The sequence below is a fragment of the Eutrigla gurnardus genome (assembly GCF_963514095.1).
Source record: "Eutrigla gurnardus genome assembly, chromosome: 21".
Taxonomy (NCBI): domain Eukaryota; kingdom Metazoa; phylum Chordata; class Actinopteri; order Perciformes; family Triglidae; genus Eutrigla; species Eutrigla gurnardus.
The window spans coordinates 3,417,990-3,440,380 of record NC_139932.1 but is presented as its reverse complement, the minus strand read 5'-3'; the positions used below and the strand labels follow the sequence as shown (position 1 = coordinate 3,440,380).

The window sequence follows — 22,391 nt, the reverse complement described above, 5'->3', positions numbered from 1 at the left end:
TTTCAAATCCCCACAAGGACTTTCACCTGCGCATGTGTAGATCCACTCACCGCTATTTAAGTTTCACTTTCAGTTGTGAATCAGTTCATTTCTGACGACGTGTTTTTTCTTCTCTTTCGGCTGAGGCGCGGTGACAAACACTTATCATGTAGAGAAGACGCTGATGCTCCGAGAAAACAGATAACACGATAGATCTGTTTTGTTGCTGGATGGAAACTTCAGCGTGAGAAACCAGGGTTGTGGCGTGAGAGAGTGTGAAACCAATCAAATACGTGTGTCTCACAGCCAATGCGTGAGAGTTGGCAGCCCTGTCCAGTAGTCACAAAAGCGCTCTGTTATGGCCCATTTCAGCACCAGGAATTCTAATTTGCCCGAATGTAATCTGTAATTCTGTTTAGGTGCTGTCAAAGTTCTTGAGCCATATGCTATCACTCTGAGAGTGCTGTCTTAATGCTGGTACAACACTGCACCTAGGCCCTCTTCTGAGGCATCCACATGAAGCACAAAGGGTTTCTCCAAGTCAGGATATGCCATGACTGGTGGGTTTGTCAGCTGTTCTACAATTCTGTTCACTATCTCCTTGTGGAGTGCAGTCGACTGAACTGGATGAGAAGGTGACAATTGAGCAGGTTTAAAGCTAACTTCTTTTGGCTTTGCTCCACCTCAGATTTGGGCTTTGCTAATAGTTCATGGAGAGGTTTGGCTGTCCTAGAGAAGTCTGGTATGTAGAATCTGGAAAAGCTGAGAAATCCCATCTGTTTTCTCACCTCTCGCACAGTGGTTGGTGTCTCATGCTTCAGTGCTTGAACTGCTTCCACCTCTTTGGGATTCATCTTGTATCCTTCTGCAGAGATTACAAGCCCCACGTAGCAAACCTCAGAAAAGAAGCGGGCGATTTAGTAAGCCCAAATGGGATCCTTACCCATTCATACAGTCCCCATGGCATTATGAATGTGGTGCAGGGCCTGCTTTTCTCGCTTACAAAGCCCTGGTGATAGGCGTTCCCTTGGTCTAACACGGTGAACCAGGAGTTACCCCCCAGGTTTTCAAGAATCTCCTGTATCCTTGGAATTGGATGACGCACAGGCTCCTAACGCATACTACAGGTGAGGAGTACGAAGAACAGGATTTCTGGATCATGCCTCGATGGAGTATGTCATGTATATGTGTTTTCACTTCTTGATGGAGATGTTTAGGTATGGCATTGTATGTTCTCTGGACTGCCACATTGTCTGTTAACTGTATGTCCATCTCCAAGTCTTTAATGCACCCTGTATCCCAGTCATCCTTAGCAAAAACATCACAATCTTCCCTGAGCATTTGCTTTTGCCTGCTGCTGTTGTCCTTCTGACAGGTGGCTGAGGTCCACGGGCGGGTCCCAGCGCTCACCTTGTGTCTCTCCACTTGTCTGTTGCGCTGGTGGACCAACCCTGCGGTCTGATGCCTGTGGCATCTGGTCCTCAGAGGCCTTGGACTGCAGTGGGTAGATGGCGTCAACACTGTACAACAGGCCAAGTGTAGTGCGACTGCAAAGCAAAATGTTATTATCTGTTATATTTTCTACAGTCAATTGAATTTTTCCATTATCTTCTGGAGGTAGCTTAATTAACTGTTCTCTGATGGCGAGGCCTGTTGGCCATGGCGACTCCTGGTATGGCTCCAGCACTAGGTGTGACGTGCTCAACACGTTTTTGTTTAGCCGCCCACACTGCACCGCCACCATTTTGTTCTTTGGGATGGTCACAGGCTGTCTGCCTACTCTGGCTAAGTGGGGTTGGCTACCAGGCGTTTGCTTTTTCAGGACAGATAAGACAGCTCTGGTGGTTTTGTGTCCCACCTCAAGTGCTGAGCACAGTCTCTTTACCATGTGACCAGAAGGCCTGCCGTCTTCATGTGTGTAATTTGTCAGGGCTAGTTCTTCAATTACATTAAAGCCAATGATTGGACGATCAAAGTCATGGCTGGCAACCAGGACCGGCACTACCACAGGTTTGTCACTCATTCCAGCCACAGCGTCTTTGGACAAAGTCACTTCAATTTCCATCCATCCCTCATATGGGATGTCGGTTCCATTTGCAGCTGAGAGCTCCAATGATCCGTCTTCAAGCAGCTGAGCCACTGGTCTCACCTCGACATCTGGTAGGTAATTCCTTTTCCAGGTCGTTCCCACTATTGATACCTGTGAACCAGTGTCCCACAGTATGGTAGTGTCAATTCCCCCTAGGGAGGCTCGAACTAGGCATCTCTTCCCTACCAGCTTTGCTGCTTGCCGTTGTTTGGTAAACGGATCTATTTTCTCTATGTTTTCAGCAGGATGGTGAATAATTTCAATTTTGCTTGTGCTGGCTGAGACATTTTTCTTTCGACAACCCGATGCCCAGTGTTCTGTGCTGCCACATTTGTAACAGTGACCACACTTTCCATCATGATTGGACTGTCAACATTTCTGACACTGTCCATGTAGTCTTACACTGTGCTCTGTATTTTCTATCTGGCTCTTCACTCACTCTCCTCTGTTGAGATGGAGGGGTCCGCTGCAAGCTTGCAATTTTAGTGGTGAGATACTGGATAGCTTCACATATGTTTTTGTTACCATGATCAACTTTCTCCATCAGTGTATCACGTTTGTTTGGCTCGCCATGTTTGTTCTTTGTTTGTTTGGGCACAAGTTCCATTGCTCTCATAAAAAGCTGTATGGGCGTTTCTTTAGGCTCCTGAACTGTGCGTGTGAGGGAGTGGTACAGCTCCGTAGCATCCTTTTTCACGTAATGTGTCTGTGAAATTTGCCTGAGAGCTTGCAATGTCAACTCCACTTTGCTTTCAAGATAACTCTTCAGTTTGGTTCCTGGGGCTGTGTCTTGAATGAAAGCTTCTACGACTTCTCACTCATCGTATCCTTTTGTCAGTGCCCTTTGAATTTGTCTTTCCAAACTAGTGAGGGTTAGTTTATCCTTTTGATTTGGTTCTCCAATTTGTCCAATTATTTTCAAATCTCTCCTTTACAGCGGATGCACATGAGATATATTCTTACTGGCTACAGGGGCTTTTGATTTATCAGGGGCAATTTCATCTTTGTCCACAGGGTGGAGCTCGTTCTCTTTTTTAGGCGGAGGTTCCTCCTCATCATCCATAGGTTCCCCTATTAGTTCGTCAATTTCATAATTTAGTTGCAGTAAAAGACTCATCCCTGCATCTTCTCTTGACATCACATCTTCTGATTCTATATGCTGCAGAATAAGCCTCCTCAACTTGCGAGGTACATCTTCATCCTTCTCATTCACGGTAAGTCTATGTGCTTCACATAATACATGTGTGACAATGCTACGAGGGAAAATTTTGGATAAGGACCCAACAACGCCACCTAGGGGAATCTCACCCCCAGGAATTCTAAATATATAGCTAAGCTTCTATAATACCAAAGGACACAGGTTTAACAGACACTGACTCAGACGTGATTCCAAAAAAATATAAGTTTTATTATTAAATATTGTTGTTCTTTTCCTTAGTAAAACAAAAGCAATACAGGTTCCCACTAAAATCAATAAACAAGACAATTAATATTACACCATCTAAAATAGGGCCGCTTTAAAGCGTTGGTTAAGTTGTCGATAAAGTGCTAGGTGCAGGGCTGGGGGCTCACCGGGCAGAGATGACTTGCTGAAGGAGAGGGGAAGGGTCCTTATGCTACACCACATGTGAAAACCACACAAATTGTTCACCACAAAGTGCACTACTGTACAGGAAAGTGAGGGGAACCGCCACCACCGGAATTAGCCAGTCTCTCGCACCAGTGGCACCACCAGCACCTGTCCAAGAGAGAGAGACAACTGTTAGGCCAGGCAATAAAAGATGGGGAACCTACACACAATATACACACACACACACACAGGGTTTTAAATCTCACTCATACAAACACACACACACCCTTGAACCCATCGTTCGATCGGTTTGGAAAATAAAATAAACCAAAACATTTAAACACTAAATGGCAAAAGAAACTTTGAAAAATAATGAACAAACAAAATAACCCAGACAGAACAGCAGTAGGAGGCCCGCATCAGATAATCAGCTGGCGGGACGTGGAGGCTTCAGGGCTCCGGCACAGGAGGAACACACCACAACGATGCAGCTTTAACTGTTAACAGCAATCAGAGATAGCAAAGTCATATTTAAAGGCAGCTGGACCAAGCACAAAACAAATGAGACAGCCTACCGTAGGAACTGAATGCCATGCAAAGAGCCAGCTTCAAGGCCACGCTCCTCCACCTCCGACTTCGGACAGCAAAACACCACTGCCAAGTCAATAATATTTCAGCCATGCTGCTACATAAAGAATGCGCCGTACAATGCAACCAGGAAACATACCTGACAATGTGAAATGGAGACGAGCTCGATTTAACCAAGGAAGCAAACGCTTTGCGGCGCATGGACGCTGCGCACACACAAACAATGCCGAGGCAACTCTCCCCTCACTCAACCTCCAGACGGAAGACAGGCAGACTCTGCTGCAAGCAGAGAACGCGTCAGCCACCATAGTAAGCTACAACAATAACCAACACTGTTCGGAAACTTACCCGAAGGTATGAAAAAGCCACCAAACTGGCCCGTTGCCTCACTGCTGCCTGAACGCTGCCACAGCCACGCTAGCCCGAGCCACGCTGCAGACGCCAAGTCTACTGAGAAGAGGAAGGAGTACGCGCACCTGAATCAAATGATCTAATTTTCCGGGCGCCGCCCCGTAATCAAGGTAGAGGAGGATGAGGTGACACACAGTGAGCAGGAAATAGGAGGGGGGGGAAGCCACCCTAAGGTAGTACACCCCAAATACAAAAAAAATAAATAAATAAAAAATAATGATCAACCTGCTCTGCCACACATGCAGTTCCGGTGCTACAAGGCTTTCCCATTCCGCGGACATTTCTTGCACTTCCGACATGATAGAAAACGTTTACCTTCACCGTTTAGTTTGTAGAACTGCAGTATTGACCTTCAGTAGGCTTGGTTAGCAGCTAATGTTAGCACTTGCCATTTGCTCGGGAGTTCGTGGCTTCTCTTTCGTTGGGGTGAAAAAAACGATGACGACCGGGCGGAAACACCAGTTTTATGTTGCACCCTTAAGCAGACATGACTCCGTCTCTTCTCTTTGGCAACTTTTATTCGCCTCAATTCTCAGTATCATCCGTTTTACACCAACAAGACTGGCACGAACATCAGTCAACAACATAAGCACCACGTGACTCTATTCTTCTCAGAAGAATATCACTCCCGTCTATACTGAACCCTGACCTCTACTAAGAAACATTAATCCAAATAGGATTTAGTATATTACCTATGTCAACATACAATAAAGTAAATAGTATCTTCTGCTTGAAACAGATTAAATCTATTTCAGCTCATTTTAGTATGCATAATTACAAAAATTCCCAAATAGTTATAGGTCACAACATATGCAGCCACTTGGTAAGCTGTCGTAATTTCTTGTTTTCTTGTCTGCTTTCATGTTGTACACTTCACGTTGTCTGCTATCGCTATGCTGTATCGTTGCACTGTTTTCGTCCACTCCCTTGTGTTGTACGTTAAAGAGAACGTGATAACGCTATGCTCCGGTAGATCCAAGCAATTTAGATACTGAGAACCAAAGTTAAAAGTTAACGAAATGATGAAGCTGTGGGACATAAAGCTAACATTTGGACATATAACGCTGCTGTCCCATCCGTGTCTATCCATGCTTGTTTTCTTTAGCTTTATGAATGTTTGATTAAGTGAATCACAGGGACCGCTATTTGACGTGGGTGCTGTACTTCCTGGTTTGCCGCGGGGCATTATGGGAGCTGTAGTTTCCTATTGCGGAGAAAGACTAAATGCACCTTTTGCATAGGCTTTTTGGTAGGATTTGAATATGGTGCATAATGTTTGACATGAAAAATTATGAATTATATATATATATATATATATATATATATATATATATATATATATATATTATATATATTTGTATTTTGATTAATGCATATGATGTTTATCATGCTAATATTAGTTGATTCATATTTTGATATTTGTCATCGGATATGGGTTGATATGTTATTTATTATTGTTGATTATTGTTATTGGACAATTGTGGTGAGTGAGCTGTGTTTGTGTTATGCACATGAGAAGTCAAAGTTCACATGGAACAGGAAGTAGCTGTTTGTGTGGTTAGACTGCAGCGTTTCTCTGATCACATGCTGATCACATCTACTTCCCAAACGAGGCGCGTCTCATCTGGAACCAGCCTCATATATTCATGTGAAGACTGAAGCCCTTGCTGTCTGTGATCACCTGTCGACGGCGGCCTGAGGTAAGCTGACGACAGCCGATGGTAACTTGTGATGACTGATATGTGGGCTGCTTGTGTGGTGGATCCGTGATGCGGTTCACGTTGGTGCTGGTTTACCTCACCTGTGTTGTGTAACGCTGGCTGACTGGATGTGTGTGGATATACCATGAAGTACACACGTCCTGTACTCAAGTAGAAGTACGCATACTTGTGTTCAAAAATACTCTGGTGAAAGTAGAAGTAATGGTTCTAATTCTTCACTCAAGTCAAAGTGTAAAAGTACTGGCTCTGACATTAGAAAGTAAAAAGTATCACTATGAAGGACAATTCTACTGGCTGTTTGTTGACAAGATCAACTGAAACTCTTGTCAAATTAAGAAGAAAATAAATAACCGTTAATTCCCCTCAAATGTATTAAAACTAAAGTCACAAGCCTGTTTTATAAATGTGATGAGTAGAAAGTACAAATATTAGTTTTAACATGTCGGGAGGAAAAGTACATCGTTGTCAGAAACATAAATACTCAAGTAAAGTACAGATACCTGAAAACCTCTACTTAAGTACAGTAACCACGTATTTGTACTTTGTTACTTCCATCTCTGGTGAAATGTGATTTAGGAACAAAGACGAGCTCTTCTTGTCCTGTTTCTTGTTTGTTTGTTTATGCCATTGACTGCATAGCTGTGAAGTTATCGAGTTCACCAGCCGTTTGTGCCTTTGACTCACATCTAGAAAATTTGGCTCATGTGGGACACGCCTGATCTCCAGTCCCTTTATTACCTGTTCTAACCAAATATAGTCATCAGGACGTTTACTAGGTTTATCGTGGACATCATGTGACTGAAATGACGCAGCTTCAAGGGGGCGGGGTCACAGAAAAGAGACAGGGCTAATGTCGATCAGAAGGGACATATAGGATTCTGACAAAATGAATGTTGAGGATATCAATCAGTCATAAATAATTATCTAATCATGTTTGTGATTCATTCAAGCAAAAAAACATGCATCGAGTTGTTGGAAATGTGTTTTCGTTTGTCGTTCTCTAGTCATCCCACTTTCTCAAATCTGATGCTAATGTGGGACAGCATGCTTTGGGTCATCAGGGACTTCCTGAATCAAACCAGGAAGGAGAAACTACCTGCAGATGTCAGACAGGGCTTCATGGCAAATACAGTCAGTCCTGGTCTAAACACTGTTGTGTCTAGATAACTAGCACATACTTAGCTAGCTCTAGAGCTAGCAACATTAGCCTGCCAACTAGCCCAGTTAACTCATGCTGGTAGACAATGTTCTGTTCTCTCGCTCTCTCTATCGGATTCATGAAGCTTAACTAGTGATAATCTTAAATCTAAATGTATTGTATCAGGATGCAGCAGCAGATACCAGACTCCCCTGGACCTGGACCTGGACCGAGCTGTGTGTCCATGAAGAGTGACTGGTCTATGGATCACCCTATTCATTTTAAAACTGAACAAGCTGCTGATGGAAGGTAACAACTGAACCTGAACTCTCCTTAGCGGATGAATCAGATCTAGACCAGCCCCCTTAAACAGTAACTCAGAGTCCACCCGCCCTGAATCCTGCAACCTGTTAGGTCTTCTGAGCCACGATGATGTGAGAGAGAGAGAGACAGTGTCGTGTTTCACTGAAACTCTCATAGAAAGGACCAATTAAATCGTTTTAAACTGGGATTAAACTACAATATAATGAATATTCAATCATATCTTAAAGAGACAGTGAGGAGAAAACCTTCTGAAAGAAAAGACGTTAAGAGTTAGAGAGAAGCTAACTTGGCTAACATGAAGGCTAATGACAAAGAAGAGAAGTGGTGAGGCTAATAGCTAAGTGTAAGTGTAACAAAATTACAGTTGAAGTTGGTCAGGAGAAGCAAGGTTGGCCGCAACCAAGCATGGCATTGCAGATTGACATACCCACAAACATTGTTGAGTTGCAGAGACAGGATAAGTCCCTGGAGTCATGGTTTCAGAAGGCAACAGGGGGTGAAGAGGTGTTCATTCTTAGGAATGATATCCTGTACCAGGTGAAAGGAGAGGAGGAGAACTTAGTGGTGCCCGGCCCTATCAGAGAGAGAGTAATGACCCTGGCCCATTCTATCCCATGGTCAGGACATCTAGGAAAACACAAAACACTTGCCAGAATAGGGAGCTGGTTTAGTTGGCCCAATATGTTCAACCAATTTTGTTCTTACATGTTCAGAGAGTCGGCTTACCTCAAGAAGAGCAGTCCAACATGCACACCTACATTCTCTTCCAATCATTGAAACACCCTTTTCACGTATTGGGATGGACATAGTTGGCCCACTAGAGGGAAGTAAAGGGGGGGTACCGCTATATCTTAGTATTGTGTGACTATGCTACTCGATACCCTGAAGCATTTCCCCTCAAGAATATCAAGGCAAGACAGGTGGCCGATTGCTTAGTGCAGCTGTTTTCACGGGTGGGGGTGCCAAGAGAGATAGTGACAGATCAGGGCAATAATTTTCTGTCCCTACTTCTGAAGCAAGTGTACAGTCTGTTAGGCATTAAAGGCATCAAGACCATGCCTTATCACCCCCAGACAGACAGGTTAGTGGAACGGTTTAACCGTACCCTCAAAACCATGCTGTCGCTTTGTCTCGCAGACCAGAAACGATTGGGACGAGTGGCTGCCGTACCTCCTGTTTGCGTACAGGGAGGTGCCACAGGCCTCCACAGGGTTCTCCCCCTTTGAGCTTCTTTATGGCCGGCAAGTGAGAGGGCCATTAGACCTGTTGAAGGAGCTCTGGGAGGGGCCCAAAGAAGAGAACTGGAATGTGGCGCTGTACGTCATCCAGATGAGGAACCGACTGGAAGAAATGTCTGCTCTGGCACATCAGAACATGGAGATGGCACAGAAAAGACAGAAAACCTGGTATGATGGGAAAGCCAGAGAGAGGACCTTCATGCCTGGCCAGAAGGTGTTGCCTCTACTACCCACAGATGATAACAAACTGCTGGCTAAGTGGCATGGCCCCTATGAAATCACCAGGGTCCAGTATTTTAAAAGTAATCTGACTGGATTATCCTGGTCGGATTGGATTAAATCGTGATCTGATCTGAAAACTGGGTATTTCAACACAGATCCAGAGAATCCTGATCCTGAAGATCAGGATAAAACTTAAGGCAGAGATCAGGATCAACTTGATACCAACATTTCAGGATCATTTGGATCCCACCTCAGAGGTGGATTTGACTTGGATTGGCATGTCTCAGCTCCACTTCTCCTAGATATTGTTACTCAAGATGTCCATTACACTTAATCTAAATTGTCAGTGCATTACTTGAAAAAAATTGGAGTAATTTAAGAACATTTAAGGTGTAGCAAAAGTGTGTGGCTATATTTCCTGAAACTGCTATAAATAAGAGTGACAAATGCAATACTATTTCTCAAATTCTAGTGTCAAACATTTTAACATATGTACCAAAACACACAACATACATTTATTCAGACAAAGACAGGAATGCAGGGTCCAAACAAACTTGAATCAATTATAACAAAAGAAAGACATGCAGCAATGTATTTCAGTAAGTGTTTGTGTACAAACTGATTATTTTACTTAACCAAATCAGATGCTATTTTGCTTTGAATTACCACAATTATGTTTAGTGAGAGCCTTCTACATAAAGAGAGACAAATTAGGATGGAAAAATGTATCTAATATTGTCACTGATCAAGCTATAATACATGAAAATAATGCAGCTACAATTTCAAACACTTTCCAGCACTTTATTCAAAATCCAACAACTTATCACTGCAATTGAAGCATTTCCAAGGATTTCCAGCACTCATACAGACCCTGTCCTTAATAGCTGAGTGGGCTCTGAAAGTAGAAGAAAGGGAAGGAGTATGAGTAATATCTTTGTCTTCATTTGGAATCCACAACACTTCTGAATGAACTGCATAGTTCATACACAACACACATACACAGTGTAATTTTAGGTTTCCAAAGCACTGTAGCAGTCGGGTCTGTTCACATGTAGCCTATTTTAGTTTTTTACATGTAGCCTATTTTAAGTCTGCTGTGTTGCCAATGACGTTATGCTAATAAACTCCGAGCAGGTTGATGTTAGTTTAAACAGTTATGGTATAATGTACATCAGATTAATTACCTTGAAAATCAAACCATGGACCGCAAAATTCATAAACAAAGCCAGCTACCGCTAGCCCGCTAGTTGCTTAACACGCAAGTCAATGGAGCCGTTAGCACGGCCGCGGCTCAATTAGAGATCGCTACAGCCTGGTTTTAAGTCGTGACAATTCATATAGTTAGCTAGCACGATATGTTGGTTGGCGTTCATATGGTCCTTAAACCGCTAAACATTAGACGACGGTAAACTTACATTTTTTGACGTGAAAGTCGTGCTCCCAGCTGCTTCTTCCGTGAAGTAGTCCGCCATGTTTCAGATCCGGAGTCGGAGACTTGAGATTTGGTAATCCGTATCCAGCCAGGTCGGGATCACGGTGATCCACCCGGCCAGTGTTTTGAAATACTCAGATAAAGTCAGCAGGATCACCTTGATCCATGACTGAGAAAAGGAGGATTTCATTATCCGGATTATTCTGATCCGGTTTACAAGTTTTGAAATACTGGGCCCAGGAGAACAGGAGAGGTCACCTATGAGGTCCACATGCCTATGAGGTCCACATGCCAGAGCTTCTCTGTAAGAAGAAACAGACTTTTCATGTTAATCTCTTGATAGAGTTTCATTCCAGAGGCCAAGTGGAGACACCCTTTGTCCGGGAAGTGACGGAGGAAGAGGAGCAGTTCTTCCCAGTCAAGACCACCTCACAGACAGTGAACCTTTCCCACCTCAATGAAGGCCAGCAGGATCAAGTAAAGGACACACCAGGGAAGACGACGGCTGTGAAGCACGACATCATCCTGCAACCAGACGCGTCCCCTCAGCGGAAGAGCTACAGGGTGCCAGAAAGGTTGGTGGGTTTGCACCCACCAACCTTTCTGGCACCTTTCTGAAGGAAGAGCTGGATGTCATGCTATCGCTGGGAGTCGTGGAGCCTTCCTCCAGTGACTGGTGTAGCCCAGTGATGTTGGTGCCAAAGCAAGATGGCACCATCAGATTCTGCATAGACTACCAGAAAGTCAATGCCCTCAGCAAAATGGACCCCTACCCAATGCCCCGATCTGTTGGAACGCCTGGGGAAAGCGAAGTACATCTCGACGATCGATCTTTCCCCGGGGCTATTGGCAAGTGCCACTGAGGGAGTGGGCAAAGGAGATCACAGCTTTCCGGACCCCGTTTGGCCTCTACCACTTTCGGGTAATGCAAATCAGCCTACAGGGGGCGCCAGCCAGTTTTCAGAGGCTCATGGACACCATACTGGCGGGAGTCAACGAGTTTGCTGCAGCATACCTGGATGATGTGGTTATATACAGCAACACCTGGCGAGATCATCTGTACCACCCTAGGCGCATCTTTGAGCGTATCCAGGGAGCTGGGCTGACGATAAATCCGAAGAAGTGTGCACTGGGGAAGAGAGAAGTAAGCTACCTGGGGTATGTGATTGGTGATGGGGTGATCCGACCACAGGTGGAAAAAGTGGACTCCATTCGCAGCTGCACACCCCCAACCACAAAAAGAAGGTGAGATCCTTTTTGGGGCTAGAGGGGTGGTACCAAAGGTTTATTTCTAACTTTTCGGAGAGGTCATCTCCCCTTTCGGATCTCACCAGGGCGGCAGCACCAAACAGAGTGGTCTAGACGGAGCAGTGCGAGTTGGCCTTCCAGGACCTGAAGCGGGCAGTCTGCGGCGACTCGGTCCTGCTGAGCCCAGACTTTGACAGGCCTTTCATTGTCCAGACAGACGCCTCCGGGGTCAGGCTCGGTGCTGTCCTGCTTCAGGAGGTGGACGGGTTCCGGAGGCCTGTGGCATTCATTAGCCGAAAGCTGCCCCCGAGGGAGAGGCGGTACTCGGCTGTGGAGCTGGAGTGTGTGGCGATTAAGTGGGCCCTTGACTCCCTGAGATATTATCTGCTGGGGAGACCGTTCCAGCTGGTGCAGACCACAGAGCGCTTCAGTGGCTGGAGAGGATGCGTGACACTAACTCCAGGGTCACCAGGTGGTACCTGTCTCTCCAACCATACAGCTTCAGCGGGACATACCGGCCTGGGGCATCAAACAGAGTGGCGGATTTCCTTTCGCACATCCAAGAAGAGGGGGGGAAGGAGTGATAGGAAGAGTTTTCTCCTTCCCCGGGATGACAGGCATCGTCTGTACGGGAGGGGGGAAGTGTAACGGTGCGGCTGGCCGCTACCACTGGCGTAGCTGAGCCGAACGGGACTGACTCGCAAACAAACTTTTATTATATTAGCACACGTGAACATGACATTCCAACACCTTCAGGACGCCACCTGAAACACAAACATAAAATACAACGTTACGGAAAAGACATTGAGGAAACAAGGTACAAACATTTCCAAGACATGTACAAAGATTGTGGAACACTCACTCTGCAGTGAAAGGACCCGATGTAAAGTCAGGAGGAACTTTGGGCGGTGTGATGTCAGAGATGTGCGGGGTTCAAGTGTGTGGGATGAGAGGGGTGTTTTCGGCTTTGGTGTGTTAGGGGAATATTTAAGGGGGATAGAAATTTTGTATAAAGATGTAAGGCAGGGAAATATGTGGGGGATGATGTGTTGACTTTGTTTCGTGATATTTAAAACAGAAATGTTTGTAGGGATAATTGACTTTTGGATGGTAATGGGTCAGGCCATAGGTGATATAGGTTTGGTCTAAACAGGTCTAGGGCAGAGAGGGGTCTGAGGTGAACAAGTCAGCATCTAGACCTTGAACAAAGGATTGTTCAGAATTTTTATTTTTGAGTTTTGATTATTGAAGTTATTTAGATTTTGAAGTCTAAGTTTAAGTGTTAATTGAGAAATGGTTTTGGAGTTTTTTTGTTTATTTCATTCCATAATTTTTTTTCTTCTCCTGACTGGCATATTTAAAATAAATGATTCCAACTGCTTGGGCCAATTATCTGGCGCAGTGCCTCCAGTCTTTCCACCTCCGCAAGGTTAACCAGACTACACTAAGCTAAGCAAAGCTAAGGACAAAAGTACTCCAAACCAACAGACACCAAACTCGAGCACCATCATCCTCTCACTCAAGGGAGGTTGAAGAGTAGTAAAGTATGAAACTTTATATATATATTATTATAGATATTTTTAATCTGCTCAGCTACAAACCATAAAGCTAACATTATGCTAGCAAAACTGAGTGCAGCACGAAGATTGGTGTTCACATATCCACAACGTTGTCTCATGTGAGCCAGATCCATTTATAGTATGGACACTGACACTAGCATCAACTCTCAGAACATGACTCATCAATATAATGATAAACAGAGCAAACTGATTCATGAAGCTCAACTAGTGAGAATCTGATTGTGTATTTATTGTATCAGGATGCAGCAGCAGAGACCAGACACCCCTGGACCTGGACCTGGACCCAGCTGTGTCTCCATGAAGAGTGACTGGTCTATGGATCAACCTATTGAATTTAAAACTGAACAAGCAGCTTATGGAAGGTAAGAACTGAACCTGAACTCTCCTTAGAGGATGAATCAGGTCTAGACCAGCCAGAGAAAAGTTAAGAGTCAGAGAGAAGCTAACTTAGCTAACATGACAACTAATACCATAGAAGATGAGCTAATATAAACTAAGCTAAGCTGGGTTCACATTGGAGCTACTTGAAAACTCAGTTCATCAGCATCAGACTCCAAGTAGGTCTGACCAAACTGGGTACTTGATGCATTGGGAGACCGGTTTGGTCCAAACAGGTAAAAAAATCCAGAGAAATCAGGAACAGGCAACCGGTCAAAGTCCAGGAACAGGTACGAAGGGAGAAATGGATACATATCAGGTCCTGGATCAGGCCAGGGTTCAGGTTTTCATGGGAAGCAAAGGCAACGTTGGAACTTTGATATTTTTTTAACTTTAATCATCCATTAACGCACAGTTCAAGGCAAGCACGCAGCAACCAGAGACACAATCTGTCAAGTCTGTGTTAGAAAGACTCACACAAGGACCAACCGCAGCCATTTCAAGTATAATTCACCAGTTACACCATCTGGCCCAAGACCTGAATGAGTTTTCCTGCAGGTTTGAGAAACCAACACCCCCGAGCCCATCTGCACCCAGGATCCATGAAGAGGATGTGTGTCAGCTTGTCATGTTGTTATCGTTAGAGAACTCCTTCAGTAAACTGTGTGCAGATTTGAGTCCTGAAAGGTCTTTGAAGAGTAGTGCTTACCTCCAAATCACTGTTTTAGAACTCTGAAAACCCATGAATCTGGTATTTAGACCAGACCAGAAAGCAGGGGATGCTTTAGGGGGCGGGGCTTACCTGCCGATTGACAGGTCTATTTAGAGTCCAACAGACCAGAAAGCAGGGGATGCTTTAGGGGGCAGGGCTTACCTGCTGATTGACAGGTCCATTTAGAGTCCAACAGACCAGAATCCAGATGGATCCAGTAAGGTTGCTGCGAGGTGCCGCTCTGCCGCTTGTGTTCATCAGAACTCGAGGATTTAAAACCGTAGTCCATAAACCAACGGGTGATGTCGCCATGACAACGTCCACTTCTGATCTACAGTCTGTGCTTTAGTCACTCTTTAAACTTGGTTTTCTCCACAGAGTTCAGCAGATCTCAGAGGTTTCATTTACCCGGCAGCATCAAACAGACCCGGACTCCATATTTATGGTGAGTACATGTACAAGCTCACCTTTCACTATTAACCACATCGACTACAGATTCAATGCTGAACTGGTTTGTCTCCATGCTGCTCAGACCCACACATGAACCCCATGTTGTGTTCTTTAGAGTTCATGTACAGTTTATCCTTCTGTTCCAGCTGCTGGAAGAGAACATCTGCACTTTTGTGAAGAACGAGCTGAAGAAGATCCAGAAGGTCCTGAGTCCAGATTACCCAGAATGCTTGGAGAGTGAGGAAGAGGACTTGTTGGACGGTGAGGACAAAGAGCAAAGGAGGAGAAGCAGAGAGGCTTTTCAGAAGATCACAGTGCACTTCCTGAGGAGAATGAAGCAGGAGGAGCTGGCTGACTGTCTGCAGATCAGTAAGAGGATTTTAACAGATTTAACATGGTGGAAAGAAGAGAACGATTCAATATGAAGAACTTCATATTTCCAAACTCTTAATAGGCTGCACACAACTTCAATGTTTGTTACATGTTCGGATGTCAGAATAGATATTCCAACACTCAAGTTCTACAGAGTTCAAACAGGATCACGACCGTTTCAGAGAAACAGGTGTTTCACTTCACCCAGTGACTGTGTTAACTGGTGACTTTCAGCTCGTAGGAACTAAATGGTTGGTCGATAAAAACACAGATGTATTTAAAACGGGCTTCTACGAGGACACCTCCATGTTCTGTTGGTGTTTTTAATGGTGGCGCCTCAGCGTGGAGGATTACGGTATACCAGGATATTTAGAAATCCCAACGGTACTATTTTCAACACTGTCATCAATACTGTCTTCTTTTAGACAGACAGTGAGTCAAAATATACCGCAAACCGTTGTGTTTGGATAGAAATTTGTTTGCGGCGTAACGGTGTGTGCGTTTAGATAGAACCCCCGCGTTGAGACGTTGGTGAGACGTCCGACTGCACAGCCGGCATCTCGTCTATGGACTCGTCGGTCATGTGACATATTCAATGAGCGTCCGAAATTTGAATAGCTCGATGCATCAAAACAACTAAGAAAGGTGAACTTTTGCTCGTCTTGCATATTTACACGACTCTTCAACCAAAAGCAAAATTTGCTGCATCATAAACATGTCGATGCGTATAACGGCGGCCTCGTACGAGCAACTACCGGCGTCTTTTCCGCCTCGGCAGCTCGGAGTGTTTAGATAAAATGCCGTATTGACTCATCTCGCCTCTGATGTGATGACCTCCGTTGGGTCTCAGAGGCGTAATATTCTGTCACGCGTTTCCGCCTCGGCGAGCTTTTAGACCGACGAAAATAGCGACAGGGCGGGATAACGGCAGAATACTCCCGCAACGAAAAGGCTGTCTAAACGGGACATATGATGCTGTATTGTGATGTGTTGTAGTGACCAGCAGACGCCACCAGAGGTCAGTGCCTCTATAGTGGGACAGGAAACTGAGCTGAGAAAGATGGAGACTCTGTGGCTGCGGTGGAAAAGTCTTTTTCTCTGAGGAAGGTTCCTAACGGAATAAAGGACCTGAAGGATCTGAGTGTCAGCCATGACAAGAGCTGGTGCAAACTCTAAATGTTAAGGAAAAGTGCTTCAATTCTTCCTTTCATGTCTCCTTTAGGAAACACCTTCCTTTACCAAAGGCCATAGACAATGCCGACCCACAATTCCTAGCAACAGCAACATTTACATTTTTAGTGACGCATAACTCAGAAAACATGATATGCCGATCTTGCATATTTAACACAATTGGACTTATTGGAATTGTGTTGAGAAGTGTGAGTGGACAGTGATGACAATTTAATGTAATTTACATGAATTTATTTCAAAAATACCCAAAAAGATACTAAAATGAAAAATTCAGCAAACTGTCAAAAACTAATTCTTATAACATTCATAACTAACATTAATACATGTTGTATGACCAAAAAGGAGAGAAATAGATCCAACACCTTCTTCATAACTCAAACTATTCATAACTTAATTTATCATATAAACTCTTACACTCCTTTTTTAATGTCAGTTTGACCTTGGAAATGAAATAATATTAGTGAGCTGTCCTCATTGAAGATAAGATAATCCTTTATTTGTCCCACAGCGGGACATTTACAGTGTTCCAGCAGTAAATGGGAGAATTAGTTCATTAACAAGAAGCATCAGTTATAGCATCAGGCCAATAATAAATAATCAACATGTAAACATAGACCTGATCGGTTAAATTCACATTATTGCACAAAGTGAACGTTGATATTGAACAGTTTAATTGATATTCCATGTGTGAATGAACAGTGTTGGTCTGTTGGTTTACTGGTAGCAGAGTTGATTGGAACAGTAAAAGGAAGGAGGAGCTGCTGGACCTGAACCAGCTGCTGGCCCACTTCACTCATTAGCTGCCAATCATCAGCTGCCAATCATCAGCTGTCAATCATCAGCTGTCTCATTATAATGGCCTAGCTTAGTGAAAGGCCAATCAGGTTCTCTGAGCACTGCGGTCATCTTGACCTAAATCATAATGAGTTCTCCTTCTCATCTTTCCTTCCCCTCATGACGTTTTCGTTTTGGAGTTTTAGTAAAACTTCTTTCCTGCAGAAATGTGACCAGCCACAGCAAAACCAGGAACAAGTCGGCCTCTGGGCATTTTGAGTTATTCACAGATTCTGAAAGTGTAGTTTCTAAGCTTTCCAATGTCTAACAAATGGAAATCTTCTCTGTAAACCGTTTATGCAGAAAACTGGCCTGAAAGATTTGCAAATCTCACCTCACCTCCCCTCACCTGGCCAGAAAGGAATCACAATGATGCTCATTTGCATCTCATTAAGATAAGCCCCCCCTACAGATGTCACTCAGTGATATCTGATATCTGTTAGCCTGCAGGCACCGTCTAAGTAGCTAGCCTTTTGTCCTCAGGTAGGCTAGTTGCTAAAGTATTAGCATCACAGTCAATTCAAGCAGTGTCATCGGGCCCCTTGGCACATGACTGTTAAATCAGATGCCAACATTACGAGCCAAAAACCTCCCATTACAGCTTAGTTTCGATGTGCATATACTTTTAAAACGACAGTACTGAGCTAGCTTAGATAGCTAAGCAAAGTAGATAACTTGGATGTTAACGGAAACTCACCCCATAAGAAACTGAAAAGTATTCCTGCAGACTTCCTTGGCTCCGATGAAATAAGAGGTCTGGGCGCACTTTCTTTTCATCTGCGGCTTTTTGGTGGATGCAGTCATCTACGACGTAACTACTGTATGTCCGTTTGCTCTCTTTCGGCCGCTAAAGAATCCGTATGCTGTACATAAGTTCTTGAGAAAGTTTGTCGCTCCATGACTGTCTTCCAAGGAGAGAGTTCTACTTTCTTCTTCCGTAGCATTTGCAGTCAAAGTTACGGATTTCCTCCATTTCGCTGTCTTTATCCCGTTGAAATGTAACGTAGATATAGCGTCTGATATCTTCCGCTCCAACTCTGCTGCGTCCGACACGGGCGCTGTAAAGGTAGCCATGTGTTTCGCTTCTAACGTGATTGGCCGAAAAAATAACAACAGCGCGTGAATGGCCAACGGTAATCAGTATGGAAATGACCTGCATTGCCGCCCCTGCAGAGCCACAGACAACTGCAGATTTTTTCCGAAACTACAATGTATACTTTTACGGCAACCAATACTGTTAATTGAAATATGGCGTGGCTTCTTCATGATCTCAACTTGCATATTCTGCAAAAAAACGAAAATCACTCATTTTGAAAAAGAAAGCTTATTTCGTCGTTTACGCGAATTCGTCCCACCCGTCTTGTTGCTGGTTTTGCCGTGGCGGGTTTTGACATTTTGACCACAGCCATCGTGTTTCCATCTTTTGTTGCCTTAAAAAGCTGATAGTTTATAGTCAGTTTTCCAATATGTTCCTGTCAACCCAAAACCCCAAAATTAAGACGATTCAAAGAGAGAGGCTCTTTCTTTCTATTCTGGCACTCCACTGACTCACTGAGCTTTGCAGCTGCATTTCAAAGGGTTATATCCTTCCACTTCTGTTTGTCTTGTAAATTATGTATTTTATTTTATTTCTGTTGGCTTCATCAGGTGCAACTGATAGATTTTGTTTCCAATAGTTCTGATTTAATCATGAAAGAAGCTCATGAAGTCACTGCTAATGAGGACTATAGGGATATGGCTCTAATACATGGCTTGTTCCTAGACTGTTAAAGGGTTTGTAGAATCCACTAACTGCGTTCATTTGTTGTTTATTCAGGAACTGTTGGGGCAGTGTACCAACGTAAACTCAAGTCTAACCTCAAGAAGAAGTTCCAGTGTTTGTTTGAGGGCATCACTAAAGCTGGAAACCCAACCCTCCTGAATCAGGTCTACACGGAGCTCCACGTCACAGAGGGAGGGACTGCAGAGGTCAATGAGGAACATGAGGTCAGACAGATTGAAACAACATCCAGGAAACAAGACAGACCAGAAACAACCATCAGACAAGAAGACATCTTTAAAGGCTCACCTGGAAGGGATGAACCAATCAGAACAGTGATGACAAAGGGAGTAGCTGGCATCGGGAAAACAGTGTTAACACAGAAGTTCACTCTGGACTGGGCTGAAGACAAAGCCAACCAGGACATACAGTTCACGTTTCCATTCACTTTCAGAGAGCTGAACCTGCTGAAAGAGAAGAAGTTCAGCTTGGTGGAACTCGTTCATCACTTCTTCCCTGGAACCAAAGAAGCAGGAATCTGCAGGTTTGAAGAGTTCCAGGTTGCGTTCATCTTTGACGGTCTAGACGAGTGTCGACTTCCTCTGGACTTCCACAACAACGAGATCCTGACTGATGTTACAGAGACCACCTCAGTCGAAGTGCTGCTGACAAACCTCATCAGGGGGAAACTGCTTCCCTCTGCTCATCTCTGGATAACCACAAGACCTGCAGCAGCCAATCAGATCCCTCCTGGGTGTGTTGACATGGTGACAGAGGTCAGAGGGTTCACTGACCCACAGAAGGAGGAGTACTTCAGGAAGAGGTTAAGAGATGAGGAGCAGGCCAACAGGGTCATCGCCCACATCAAGACTTCACGGAGCCTCCACATCATGTGCCACATCCCGGTCTTCTGCTGGATCACTGCTACAGTTCTGGAGGACGTGTTGAAGAACAGGGAAAGAGGGAAGCTGCCCAAGACCCTGACCGACATGTACATCCACTTCCTGGTGGTTCAGTCCAAACTGAACGTCAAGTATGATGGAGGAGCTGAGACGGATCAACACTGGAGTCCACAGAACAGGAAGATGATTGAGTCTCTGGGAAAACTGGCTTTCGAGCAGCTGCAGAAAGGAAACCTGATCTTCTATGAACCCGACCTGAAAGAGTGTGGCATCGATATCAAAGCAGCCTCAGTGTACTCAGGAGTGTTCACACAGGTCTTCAGAGGGGAGAGAGGACTGTACCAGGACCAGGTGTTCTGCTTCGTCCATCTGAGTGTTCAGGAGTTTCTGGCTGCTCTTCATGTCCATCTGACCTTCATCAAGTCTGGTGTCAATCTGATGGCAGAAGAACAAATAATCTCCTGGTGGTCTTACGTCTTCAGACACAAACCTAAACTAACACATCTGCACCATAGAGCTGTGGACAAGGCCTTACAGAGTCCAAATGGACACCTGGACTTGTTCCTCCGTTTCCTTCTGGGTCTGTCACTAGAGACCAATCAGAAACACCTACGAGGTCTGCTGACACAAACAGGAAGTAGTACACAGACCAATCAGGAAACAGTCCAGTACATCAAGGAGAAGCTTGATGAGGATCTGTCTCCAGAGAGAAGCATCAATCTGTTCCACTGTCTGAATGAACTGAATGATCATTCTCTGGTGGAGGAGATCCAACAGTCCCTGACTTCAGGACATCTCTCCTACGATAAACTGTCTCCTTCTCATTGGTCAGCTCTGGTCTTCATCTTACTGTCGTCAGAAAAACATCTGGACGTGTTTGACCTGAAGAAATACTCTGCTTCAGAGGATGTTCTTCTGAGGCTGCTGCCAGTGGTCCAAGCCTCCAGCAAAGCTCTGTAAATATACTTTTTGTATTCAAAATACAATGAACCACCATGGAATTACAAGGTTATATCTGCATTCTGAACGATTTAATTGGTTTTCCAAACTTTTTCCAAAGTTATATGTGGAACAAGTATTTTTCATACATAAAAGCACACATAAACCCTAAATGTACAATATCTGAATCCTAACAAATGTAATGTTTTTTTCTTCTTCTTGGAAATGGGTCTAATGCGAATAGGACCTTCTTAAACCAATGCTGCTCACAACAAACACAAAGTGAATTTGTCAAGCAGCCTAATTGCCTACAAAGTCAATGCAAAGGCGTAAATAGGGGTCAATTTGCAATGGGCAGCACAAATAACACAACACGTACAACTTGAATACGCTTCATTCGCACAAGTTGAAATACCTCACCTTGAACCAAAAACATTATTTCTAGTAAAACATGAAAAGAAACTGATTGTCAAGGAAAACAAAGAGCTTTCTCATACTTCTTTAACATGTGAAACTAGCTTGTGCTAGCTTTCTCATACTTCTTTAACATGTGAAACTAGCTTGTGCTAGCTTCCTCATGTTAGTCTAGCAGCTAATACTAGCCAACAAAGGACCAGAATTGGATTATCTCTCTGTGTGCATTTGACCAAAATGGTTTGCCTTTGGAAATGGAACCTTTTTGTTTCCTAAATAAAACACCTCACATCATTTTACTTAGTTGTTACAGAATAACAAAAATGTCAGTTAGAACCTCATAATTCCAAAGTGACAAACAGTTGTTTGTTATTGTTTCATCACACATTTCTGATTCCTCTTCAGACTCAGTGGCTGTAACATCTCAGAGAGAAGCTGTGAAGTTCTGTCCTCAGTTCTCAGCTCCCAGTCCTCCAGTCTAAGAGACCTGGACCTGAGTACCAACGACCTGCAGGATTCAGGAGTGAAGCTGCTGTCTGCTGTCCTGAAGAGTCCACACTGTCGACTGGAAACTCTCAGGTCAGAATCAGCGACTTTGAGAAGTTTACCTATTAAAGGGATAGTTCAGAATGTTGGACATAAGACCTATTTTCCAAGTCAGCCGGTGTGTTCGAGACGTCTGGAGACGTTTTCAAGAAATTTCACTCAGTTCTTCTAGTTGCCGAGTTCGCTTGTGCTATGGCTAGCACAAGTCAATCGTTCTAGCTAGCATGGCATTAAAAACACTCATACCGACTCCACAGTGCACCCGAGGCAAATCAATTAAAACACTAGACTGTCGATGTACATATCTGTGTTGATAGAATAATATTTGAAACAAAACTAACCTTGCATCGCATG

The 22,391-nt window shown here is 44.1% G+C and overlaps 1 protein-coding gene across 3 annotated transcripts in view; it reads left to right on the top strand.

Annotated features, from left to right (window-relative positions):
* The window catches only part of LOC311031906 (uncharacterized protein), an 86,317-nt gene that overhangs the window by 31,043 nt on the left and 32,883 nt on the right, over window positions 1-22,391 (top strand). Inside the window, exons 1-7 of one of the 3 annotated variants that reach the window (XM_084038473.1) lie at window positions 6,214-6,337; window positions 7,683-7,805; window positions 13,780-13,902; window positions 15,009-15,075; window positions 15,227-15,449; window positions 19,294-21,094; window positions 21,897-22,070. In XM_084038473.1, coding sequence (XP_083894599.1) covers window positions 7,684-7,805; window positions 13,780-13,902; window positions 15,009-15,075; window positions 15,227-15,449; window positions 19,294-21,094; window positions 21,897-22,070 — 2,510 coding nt within the window. In that variant the 5' untranslated portion in view covers window positions 6,214-6,337; window position 7,683. Of the gene's footprint in view, window positions 1-6,213; window positions 6,338-7,682; window positions 7,806-13,779; window positions 13,903-15,008; window positions 15,076-15,226; window positions 15,450-19,293; window positions 21,095-21,896; window positions 22,071-22,391 lie in introns of those variants that run through there. The other 2 variants (XM_084038472.1, XM_084038474.1) reach the window with 2 other exon arrangements.